Consider the following 12,186-nt stretch of genomic DNA (forward strand, 5'->3'; position numbering starts at 1 on the left):
CTCTGTTGCTGTATATCACAGTCCATCAGCACCACCCAGAACCCACACACTAAACCCAACAACTGAAATTAGACCCAAGTATTGCAACCCCCAGGAAACTAGACTATTATGAGATACAGGCAGAGAATAGGAGGCATAGAAGTACACCAGTGCCTACTGTCGGACTCATTCTCTCATTAGCCTGTGCATGAGTTTGTTTGAACCCCATATAAATTGAGGCTCCACATATCTGTTATAGGTTTAAACGAATTATTAGGTTACAGGACACTTAAGATACACTCCACAAATTGGAACCATGTTGTAACCCAATCAGGGGACAATTGTGTAGCCGCTGGGTATTTTATATTTCTAATCAGATGGATCCCAAAGGGGCTTTGTTTTATCTCTATTAGTTGTCTCTGCCTAATGTTATTTATTTATTCTTGTTTCAGGTATTCATTTTTATTCTGCCATTTAACCATTTGAAATATGGTGCTGGTCTGGGGCCTTACATGCATTCCCAAGCATACTTGTCTATATCTTAAAAATATGCAAATTTTTTTAACAAAAGTAAAATATTCAATTACTAGTGAGTTAAAAAACCCAGAACAAGCCTGCCAGTTTCCTCTTTATTTTAGAAATGATAAAATACTCTATCAAACTCTCTCTCTCTCCAACAAGAGACCAGCCACTAAACTGACGACTTGTGGATTAACCAAACAATCTAACAAGTCATTTGTAGAAATGGCCATTTGTGAAGAGTTTGCAGTGCTGTCTGAATCTGTTTGAGCTGCAAGTGTTTCGCAGTCATTACTCATTACCGATTGCTTCCTCGTGCAGCAAGATTTTCCAAAATGTCCTTCTTCATTTTTGCTGAGACAGTCTCTAGAGTCACTTTCCGCTGCTCCCGCCCCCACTAAGCTTGCTTCTTGAGACCGTGGTAATACTGGAATAAGATGCACCCCAAAAGGTATTTTCTCCAACTTTTTTGCTTTAACCACTGTAAAACCAGCTTCATGGGTTCCTGATTTATAGTCCTCTGGTTTGGGGTTGACTTGTATTTTCCTTCTTTTACATGAAGATGCCTCCTTCTCTGTATCATGGGTGCTGGGATCTCTGTCCTCTGATACAGTTACCTTTTGATATTCTAAATATGCAGACATTGCTCCATTTAAGTACTGAAGATTGATTTCATGGGATGTTGCCTCGACCTAAACAAGCAAACAAAAATAAACATAGTGAACAAGCTGTACGTTTCTAGTCAATGCTATGCTGCTTCTTAGCTGTATGAAAGGCACTTAATTTATTACCCAGGAAAAAAAAGACTCCTAGTAAGTTTAAAACAAATGTCAGTAACTCCAGGCTATTGCTGCTAATGGAAACAAGAAGGAGCTTACTTCTGTAGGATTCAGCCAGGCATCCACAGGACTGGGGTTTTCTGCAGATTTTATGGCACACACTAGTGTTCGAGTTATTGCCTCTTCCACCCGGGCTTTGTGGTCTGCATCCTATCCCAAGAAAATAAAAGGTAAATGGAGAAAATGTGGCATTTTGCACCCTTTAGAAAGCCTTGGAGGACCTTGGAAAGGACCAAACCAAGAGCCTTATCTTGAAAATCCTTCTTAACACAAGAAATCATGGGATTACTTACATGAAGAAGAGGTTGCAAGAGGGATTATTTTGTTAATTAAATCTGATACCTCATAAATTATACAGAATATGAATGCTGTTGAATTTCTGATGATATGCATTTATATAGCCCCTTTAATCTAGATGGACCCCAATAGCATTTTACAAAATTATACATATAAATATTTTAAACACTTGAACCACAAAGGATATTACTGTGAGATAGCAAATACCTTGGGGCTACTAAGGCACAGGACTAAGTCCTATGAAAATTCAGGAAGCTTGTTGTCATTTGACAGTAACAGAAGCCCACTAATATGTTGTTGCAGTTTTAAATAGCAACAGAAGGAAAAACAAATGTTTCCTTCCCGGAAGGATGCTGATGGGCTTCTGCTAAACTAAAAAATCAGTAATTGATACAGCTTTGCAAATGTGAAGAGAATGTATAAAATGACATAAAACAAAACTCATCCCACAGTGGCAGCTCCTGTCTCACGGGGCCAGGCCTGGGGGCCTACTCCAGTTTGGTCCAGCCACTCCCTGGTCATGATGGAGGGACACCTGGGTCAAATCTGAGTGGCACTGTGACCCTGCATGCCAGATTGCAATGACCAGAAAGGAGAACCGGGGCCCAGGCCTGTGAGACAGGAGCTGCCGCTGTGGGGTGAGTGCAGGGCAGGCTCGCTCTGCAATACCGCAGGGCCTCCCACTCTCCTGGCAGGCAGGATAACACAAAATAACATGACATTCCCAAAAAATAAAATGAAAAATTATAGAAAGATTAAGAGTTGTATGGGGTTCTTGTAATTGATTCTTGCGTGGTACAGACCTTGAATTCTTCCTTCATCCCTTGGCCAGCTAGACATGGGCTAATGTGGGCTTTTAGAACAGAGAAACATAATTTTAAACGACAGTCTGTTGTCTTCCACTTTCTATTTAACTGAATAGCTTAGAGGCAGTGGAGGGGTAGTTAGAAGGGAAGGCGGTTGATCAGGGTGTGTGGTGTTGATTAGCACTCAGCTATCACAGTGATGAGTACAACAGAAATGGACAGATAATTTAAGAGTCACTTGGGCTCTTAGGGGGAAAAGCAGGAAAAAAAAGGAAGATGTACCATAAGTATGAGCCAGCCAGCCAGCCATGGACTGTAAAATTTTGGGTTGGGGGTTTGAAACATTAGGATGTGTCAAGCCTTATATCTTGCTGGGAAGGGTGTTAAAGGCTGTAATGCATCTTGGAGTTTCACAGTAGAACCTGGAATTCACGCAGAAAAATAATCTATCTTCATTTCTGCACACTAGTTTTAGGACAAAATTCTGCCATTGGTGGTGTGTGGGGGGCTGTCATATGGGGGTATCTGTTCACATTTATTAATGTTCTTTCATAAAAACCTCCTCCCTGCCAAAATGACAACATCCTGATTTCTACATATAGTAAAGTTGTTATCAAGGGTTAACTGGGTTACTCAGAGTAGCAGCCACGCTCTATTCCTCTCTTCTTGTCTAGTTAGAGGGAATTGACTCCCCCTTCCCTTCTAGGCTCTGTTGTGATGTAGTAAAATAAAGCAGCACGTTCCCAGCCTGCAGTCCTGTGAGTAGACTTATTTTTGTTGCACTGAGCAATCCCTTTGCAAAACTACACATGTACACGGTTAATATTTTTCAAGGTATTGTGATCTTGGGAGTCATCCGACTGTGCTAAATCCTGGGGCCGCATTAATCATGTGACTTAGTTCGTTAGAAAGCAGGGCTTGAATCTGTCACATTATGTTGAAAACAAATTAAACTTCTACTCTTATTCTAAAAAGTCTTGGCAAAATAATTAATGGTATCACTAGGATGATGCTGGCATGACACGCATCTGTCAAAGTGAAAGCGGCTGGTTACAGCTCCAAGTGAGAGCACTGCTTGAATGGGTAATGGAAACGTTCTCAATATTATATTTTAGTGCCCGTGTCATGAATTCTTTTCCTAGATGGATTGCCCACATCTAAAAACAATGTTGCTGTCATCTGCAGGGATAATAGGCTGTAATCGACTTGTCACCTGTGCCGCAATGATTACATGCGCTCCTTTCTAAGGTTCAACTACTGTGCAATTTGCTTATTAGCCAAAGTCATTTATTTTGTTTGTGGGGCCTTTTAATTTTTGATATCTTATTAGGAAACTCCAACAGACTCTATTCAAATTGGACTCCCATTGTGTTTAGTCAGAGCTTTGCCTTAGGAAGGGTTGCAGAATTTGGCTCCATTTTATTGTACCAGTGGATAACAAAATGAGAAAATAGTAAGGGAAAGGAAACAAAAATATGCCCAACAAATAGCTCTATCATTCTGTATTTATCTGTCTCGTACAATGGGCCCGACTCCGACCTTCAACTCCTGAGTGGTGCACTTAAAGAGGCGGAGCCCAGTTTAGGGATGAGGAGGGGGCTTTAAGTCACCTTTACATACTAGACACTGACCGAGGCCCCCCCAGTCGCTGGCACAAATCAGAACTGCCTCAGGGCCTGTACAAATTTATGACAGCCTTGAATGGCTGCCTGTAGGCTGCCTTGCTGACCCAGAACAGAGGGAATGCAGTGTTCCTAGATGCCCCCTGTACGTGACACTGTGTAAGCGACTGGCATAGGACTGCTACACATTGTTCTTATAGCTGAATATCCCTTACAATGAGAATTCTTTCATAGGAGGATCCACCCAGGTTTGAACCTCTCTGTTCTTCCAGAGCAGTATAAAGATGCCAGAAGATGGCCCAGAAAAGGGGCCAGCCCTGTATAACTCATTCGGTACTTCACAGATTTCTGTCCTAGTAAAGCCTGTTTTTTTAGCCACTTTAATAGTATTTCATACTGCAATAGTATTCATGATAACATGATTTGGATTTAAAAACATTGTGGAGTATTGAGACTATATCACTGTTAACCAATAGATATGTGATCGTTCCAAACACAGTAAAAAATCAACGCCTAGAGAAAAGAGAAATTAACTAAGCCAGAAAATCCAATACAAGCACAATCTCCACTCTCAGGAAGATGTGAATTAAACATTCCAGGTAGTCGTATTCTTTGCCATTTTGTTTGTCATTTAGGCCCTGATCTGGCAAAGCACTTAAGCATATGCTTTGCTGAACAGAAAAGGCGTCAAGCTCATACTTAAGTCCATCCTGTTCAGCAAAGCAATTAAACACATGCTTAAATGTTAACCTGTGACTTCAATGGGACATAAGCATATGCTTTTTTTGTCCCATTAAAGTCAGTTTAAAATTAAGCATGTATTTAATTGCTTTGCTGAATAGGGTGAATGTAAGGACATGCTTGAGTTCAAGTGCTTTGCTCAATCGGGGCCTTAAATTCTGAGCCTTCAAATCCTTATTCATGTAAAGTCTGACTGATCATGTTGTTCAGGGGTAGAGCCTGCCTACTCCCTTGCCAAGCCATGAATGCAGCTGCTAGGCATGGGGCAAGATTAAGGGAGCCTCTACTAGGCTCCTTGTAGCCCAGTGTAAGGATTTAGAGGAAGAGCTGGGCCAGTGGATGCATGATTAAAGCTCCTTCCTCAAGAGCAGACATGTGATAACTCTGTGACCTGGTCAAATTCCCCTCTGTAGTATTAGTTAGAGAAGTTCTTCTGCTTCCTTACTAAAAACATCCAGGCAAACACAAACAGTTGTGCAATGTATTGGCCCAGCATGGCTGCATTCTAGTGATGGGTGATAAATAATCCTTCCATAAACACAAGTCTGTAAAGTGTGTTGGGATCCCTCTGGATGAAAAGTGCTATGAAAACGTTAGATTATAAACCACTCTGTGGCTCATCGTGTCATCAGATGTGGGGCAGAATTATTTATTTTTAACCAGTGAGCCTACACTATATGGCATATGCTTTGTAGCTTAAGAACCCCATAGCCATCTCTTAAAAGGAACGTACCAGTTCAATCCAAGAGTTTATACTGACTGTGATGGGGTCAATGCTTTCTACATAGTGCCACCAGTGTCTGGGAACAAACAGGACCTGAAATGAAGGGACACAGTCATTAGAATAGCAGCAGGAATCTTCCTTTTTCAAATACTGTAGCAAACGGTCTACTAAACCTCTAGTGTAACAGGAATATTTCCCTTATTTAAAAGGAAGTTAGAAGAGTATTCCCAGTCAGGCAAAAATGATGGTATGGTCTCATTAGCAAAGCACCATACTGTACCCAGAATCATTAAAAGAAAGCAAATGTTATTTGTATATACCTTTCATCCAAAGAGTTCAAACACAAATACATTTCACCTGTGAGGTAACAGCATGCTTTCTATGTAGATGGACACACAGAGGTTAAATGATTTGCCCAAGGTCACGTAAGAGGTTAGCCAGGTCTACAATGCAGGGGGTCTGACTTTCATTTCTCCCTCAAGCTCAGCATATTCCACTGTTTCACAAGGTCAGTAGCTACTGTGTATGACAGTGGACACAGTCCTGTACTACCTCTTATCCAAAATCCTCTGATCTGAAACCGGGTTGTAACCTCATAACTGTTTCAGTTAAGTGAGGGCCAGAGGCATAAGAAGCTGCCAGCTGGCTTAGCAGGACATTAGAGAAAGTCCTAACCATACCCTGCTGAGCAAGGACTCTTTGTAGACTCTCCAGTTTAGTAGGTTTTCCAGTTTCTCTATAAAGACTGCCAAGCTGGCTTCCCCAGGAAGTCAGTATTCTAAAGTTCTTCTAAGTGATTAATAATGTGCAGCTCTAATTCTGGTGAATAACTATCCTTTATTACACTTGTCAAATTTAGTAGACTATTTAAAAAATAAGATGCCCTAAAAAATCATGACTATCTAGTTTAGATCAGAGCTATATTACTATATTAGTGTGATATTTTTGACATAAAATTGATTTTAAACCTTGGCTTTTATGGTACAAAGACATTAATGTTGTTTTGATGATATAGTGCTAGCTTTATAGATTGCAGAACACTAGATTAACATAGGGTTATCAAGAACAGCATAAAAGACTGTTTCTGAACAGGTAAGAAAATGGTTGGACTATAGAGACAGTAAAAATATACACTTCAGTAAGGGGAAAGCAGCAATGATTTTTATCTGAACTATAGCCATTTTTTTTTCTTGCTAGACACAAATTACTTATAAGAATGTCCTATCATCAAGATAACCACCTTTTCAGATAATACAGTAGTGGGTTGACTAGAAAACTATGTGGAAAAAGACCAATGAGGCCCCCGTTCTACAAACACTTACTTACACATTTAACTTTATGGACATGAGTGGTCTCATTTAAGTCAATTAAGCACCTGCATAAATGTAGCATCAGGGCTGTGAGCCTGGGTTAATTTTGGATGATGAGCTGAAATACGGCTCACAAGTTTCCATTTAAAACAAGCGAAAGGCTATAGATGTTTGAGGGTCAAGAATATTCAGAAAGTCACCTTAACCTCATGCAGCTTACAGACCAGAGTAAGCGGCTGATCTGAGCAAGAACAGACCGAATCATGCAGCTGTGAGCACAATGCATACTTGCCATTAAGCAAACCAAATGTTAAAATGTAGATGTGGTGCAGAAGTCCAAAGATGTTACAGATCCTTCCAGTTGCTAGAGATGGATCACAATGGAATCAGAGAAGTTCTATGGCCTGTATTATACAGGAGGTCAGACTAGATGCCAAGGTCCTCTCTGGTCTCAGAATCTATGACTATAGTACCCAGTTTTAGAGTTTGAACTTGATCTACCAAAGTCAATAGCAAAACTCTAAGCACCCAATACTCATTTACATTAAGGCCACTTCACACCATCACTCAGGAGTGTAATTTATGCTTCCTTTATACTTCCAGAGCGGTGTGAATGAGCATCAGAATAAATGAGAAACAGGCCCTAAGGTGCAGGGTGAAATCCTGGCCCCACTGATGTCAACAGTAAAACTCCTATTGACCAGGATTTCACTTTGAAAGTTCTGATATATTAGCTGGTGACAGGAAGGGGGAGTAGAGAGAAGAGGGAAGGATATAATATTCTTAGACTTCTGTACGACATTTGACTTGGGGTCACACTTGGGATTTGATTAAAATAACTAGACCAATATAAAATTAACATGGCACACATGAAATGGATTTAAAGCTGGCCGATAGGTCTTAAATGTAATTGTAAATGGAGAATCGTCATTGAGCAGGTGTGTTTCTAGTAGAGTCCCACAGGAATCAGTTCTTGGCCTATGCTATTTATTAATGATTTTATGTTTTTTTCCCCCCATCTATGATAAAGTTGCAGAGGACACAAAAATTGGGGAGTGGGAAATAATGAAGGGGAGAGGCCACAAATACAGAGCTGTCTGGATCGCCTGATAAGCTTACAGCAAGCAAACAATGGTGTGTTTTAATATGGCTACATGTATACAGCCAAAGAACGTTGGCCATACTTAACAGGATTATTCCCATTTTACAGATGAGGAAACGGAGGCACAGGGAGAAGTGACTTGTTTAACATCATGTAACAAATCAATGGCAGAGCTAGGACTAGAACCCTGGTCTCCTGAGTACTAGGGAAAGGGTGATGGCAAGGAAGCAAAAGCAAGATAACATAAATTGGTAAGTGCAGAAATGCTTAAATACAAGGTGCTGTTTGGAGAAATGTATTGGATGTAAGGAAAGGAAGGTTGTGAAGGCAGTCTGGCCTTTCGGTGTGGCTGGTCTCTGGTTGCAGGAGCAGAAGAGGGGATTTCATGTGCCATTACATCAAATGTAATAATTGTAAAGGATGTATATATCTGGAGCCAGCACTGTTTCCTTACAGAATTTTTGGGGCAGCTACAAAGCTTTGACTGCAAGAGGAAAAGTAGGAAACATAAATAAGAAGCAGCGAGAACAGCTGGGTTTAGTAAGCATATGATCATTAAAATCAGAATTTATGCTAGCAAGAAATGTGAAATTATTAAAGGTAATAGGCAAATCTTTAGGGAAGTTGCAAGACATAGCAAAAAAGTGATCACAGTCACCTGTGTGCAAAAAATAACCTGTATGGGGCTTACATAAATTATGTAACACATTTTTTGGTGATTTTTTCAAGACCCCTCCATCCCTTGAACACTTTAACACTGAAACAAAACACACAAAATTAAAGACCCATCCACCCTTTAGTGCAGGGATACCCAACCTACAGCCCGCGGGCCATACACGGCCCACCAGAGCATTTCATAAGGCCCGTGGTCTGCTTCAACACAGTATACTAATAGCTGATTCATTAGCATTTTGTCATCATGTTTACACACTTGTGTAAACTAAAATGATGTAAATAGACAGTACTGTACATAGGTTGTTTCAATCTAAACACAGATGAAACAAGAAGGATTTAAAATATAAATCAATACAGGTGACTTTAAATCTTATTAAAATATGCTGAATCTGTTTGGCCCACGCAAGGTTGTGCTTAGGTTTAGATTGCCCTCCTGTGTAATAAGATTGGGCACCATCTGCCCTAATGAGTTACATAAATTATGGACAGCCCCTAAGGGAACAAAAACGGCTGAACACGGGGAATATTTCAGATCAGAAAGAGAAATGGAAAGGTAGGGATCTTCATATGCCTAGTTTTACAGAAAGGAAAGCAAAAACTTCATCAGATCTCCAAATGAAACAAAACAGAGTTCCATACCTTTGTGCTCCTTCAAAGTGGAGCATACATATTTAACAACATCTGAAAATCAATGGGAAACATGCTGGTAAACCACAGTGAAATTGAAGGAACAGGGATAAATGTTTAGCGTACAGATCTACGGACGTTGGTGAAAGGTTAAGTCAAAAAGCAAAGCACAGACAGAATAATGTCAAGCTGAGAAAGAATTCGCTGTTGGCATGCTTTTCGCTCACGCCACTTGGTTGCAGGGGTTGGAAAAGAAAGATACAAAACTAAATAACAAACAATCAGATAGAAGCAACTCAGATAATTGTAATATTTTGGCTAGTGGATGGCAGATATAGCTCATCGCAGATAAAGGCAAACTAAACGCATTTGCACAAATCTCCTGAAAAAGATAAAATGAAAGGGCAAAACATTAGAGCACAGATACAGAGATAACTTCTATAGAGTAAATGGAATGATGGATTTGTATATCCAGAGCCACATAATGGGTTGGAACTGCTACTGAAACTTACAGCAAATGTAAGGTGCTGATATTCTTGCTTTTTAAAGAAATAAAAAGCCCAAGGAGCGAAGTATGTATATGCAAGTAATCACTGCTTGTCACAAAGAGATATTTGGTAATCAGAAAGTGATGCACAGAGAACTTGGGTGGTGAAGGTGGCAATTTAAAAATTCCAAGGCCAGCTCAGCTTATTACAGTGGTCTTCCCACTCTGAGTGCACCCACTATTGCGGCAACTGTGGCAGATGCTGACAGAGCTATCCCGTTCTTACATCCTTCAAGAGAGCCTCTTAAAGAGTACGTCTACACTGTAATAAAAAGACCCATGGCACAACCACAGCTGGCCCAGGACAGCTGACTTGGGCTTGTGGAGCTCAGGCTGCAGAGCTAAAAAATGGCAGTGTAGATGCTTGGACTGGAGCCTGGGGTCTGAAACCTTGTGAGGGGGGTGGGTCTCAGATATCTACAATGTGATTTTTAGCCCTACAAGCCCAAGTCAGTTTGACCTAGGCTCTGAGACTTGGTGTCCTGGGTTTTTATTGCAATGTAAACGTACCTTGGTAGGGCGGTGCACCACAAGGTTCTCCCGTCCTCCCATTCACAACAGCTTGGCTTGTCTCCACTTCTTCTCACACACTGCAGGAGAACTGGGCTGCTATCACAGCTGCAGCAGTAAGCAACAGCTATCTGGTAGGGGAGCCATCTTGAGCAGCCTCAGTGAAATACCTGGGAGGGGACAAAATGGTGGGTCAAGAGGTACTAGACCAGGGGATGGAAGGATTGATGGAATGGGAGGAAACAGTATGTAGTTAGTAGATTTCCTTATTGATGGGTACAGGGAGGAGTGGAGCTGATGGGTTTTTTTTCCATGGGGAAGGTGATTCAGCCAGGGATTTTTCACATATTTTGCGGATCGAAGTGAACATTTTTTTGAGGCAACCTATTCTGGCAGCTCAACATCGATAATGGCATAAATCCACTACCAGCTGCTCCACCTCGTCCAACTTTTCTGTACCTGATAGACTTGTTCTGATGTTTAACTGAGCCAAGCAGATGCTGCACGGTGTTAGCACGAGCCCACTCCGTAGGGCAGCGTGAGAGGCTGATCTGCAGCCACATGCACTGCTGCCCCCAGAAGAGTTGTTTTATCCAGGTTAATCGAATGGCCTCACCTCCGACACTTCTGGATTCTTCTTAAGTTAAAATCACTCAAACTCCCAGTTACAGCAAAATCCCTTTAAATATTTTAATCTACCCTCTGAGCCTGAACATTTTACTGACTTTTAACAAGAGCTTGAATATATTATGTTTCCTGTATTCCTGACCTGCTCTTTATTTTCAAGCGTATTTATGTGGAGACAGGAACTTTGTTTATCAAGAATTTATCTGCTCTTGCTTCTTATTACTTGGGGCCAATTCCTGAAGTGCTAAAAAGCTGGTTACTCAGGTAAAACCCTCATTGAAATCAGTGGGAGTTTTGCCTGCCGAAGGGCTGGGGAAGAACAAAGTAAAGAGTTCATGACCTGGCCCCACCTGAAGTCACAGTGTTGTTTGGGGTATTATTTTGTTATTTGTATTGCAGTAGGACCCAGGAACCCGAGTGACGGACCAGGACCCCATTACGCTAGGTGTTGTACAAACACAGAACAAAGACCCTCAAAGAACTTAGCAGAATTACTGATTGTGGAAAGAGAGGCTGGTGTGAGGACATGTATACTGTTTGTTTACAATATTAGCAGGAAGCCAGGGAGGAGGGGAGTTGTGAGATGTTCTAGCAGAAGCCACACAATGAAGCAGAGGGGGAGAGAGAAAGACAGAGTGTTAGTGATTCTTTATTCTGTTTTCCTTATTTTGATAAAGCTCTTTCTTCACTGTTGGAAGACAGTGCCTCGGTTCTGTGATTCTTTTCTACTGATCACATGACATGGGGGATGCACCAGAGCCTGAGAAGTTAGGAGGAGACAGTAACGGGAGGTGGGGCGTAGGGAAACAATGATCAATAATTCTTTGCAATTATATACCATCTTAAAGTATTTTAGAGGCATTAAATTTAAGCCTCTTATTACTCTGGAAGGAGTCCAGGAAAAGGTAGAGAAAGGAAGAGGATGAAGGGAGAATACGATGTGGCTCAGGCTTTTCTTTTTTTAAAAGTTTTTTTGTATTTTTTGGACACATTAAATCATCTTTGAACAAAGAAACCAGAACAGCAGCATTTTGGGTGAAAACACATGGGTTTGGTGAATGAATGTATCTAGGGTTACCATTCGTCCGGATTTACCCGGACATGTCCTCCTTTTGTGTGCTAAAAATAGCGTCCGGGGGGAATTTGTAAAGCACTCACAATGTCCGGGATTTCCCCCTCCCCCGGCAGAGCGAGCATCTGGGAGGGCTGCAGGAAAGTCCCGGGCTGGACTCCGGAGCAGCTTCCTCCTCCCACCCCCCCC

The 12,186-nt window shown here is 41.3% G+C and overlaps 1 protein-coding gene across 6 annotated transcripts in view; it reads right to left on the reverse strand.

Moving 5' to 3' along the window:
- Positions 1 to 458: 458 nt before the first annotated feature.
- The window catches only part of HSPBAP1 (HSPB1 associated protein 1), a 59,699-nt gene continuing 47,971 nt past the window's right edge, over positions 459 to 12,186 (reverse strand). For 5 of the 6 annotated variants that reach the window (XM_034785213.1, XM_034785219.1, XM_034785216.1 and 2 more), the window contains 3 exons: positions 5,537 to 5,620; positions 1,377 to 1,487; positions 459 to 1,190 (listed from right to left, as the gene is read on the reverse strand). In XM_034785213.1, coding sequence (XP_034641104.1) covers positions 636 to 1,190; positions 1,377 to 1,487; positions 5,537 to 5,620 — 750 coding nt within the window. In that variant the 3' untranslated portion in view covers positions 459 to 635. The remainder of the gene's footprint in view (positions 1,191 to 1,376; positions 1,488 to 5,536; positions 5,621 to 12,186) is intronic. The other variant, XM_034785218.1, reaches the window with a different exon arrangement.

This window comes from Trachemys scripta, chromosome 11 (assembly GCF_013100865.1).
Source record: "Trachemys scripta elegans isolate TJP31775 chromosome 11, CAS_Tse_1.0, whole genome shotgun sequence".
NCBI lineage: Eukaryota > Metazoa > Chordata > Testudines > Emydidae > Trachemys > Trachemys scripta.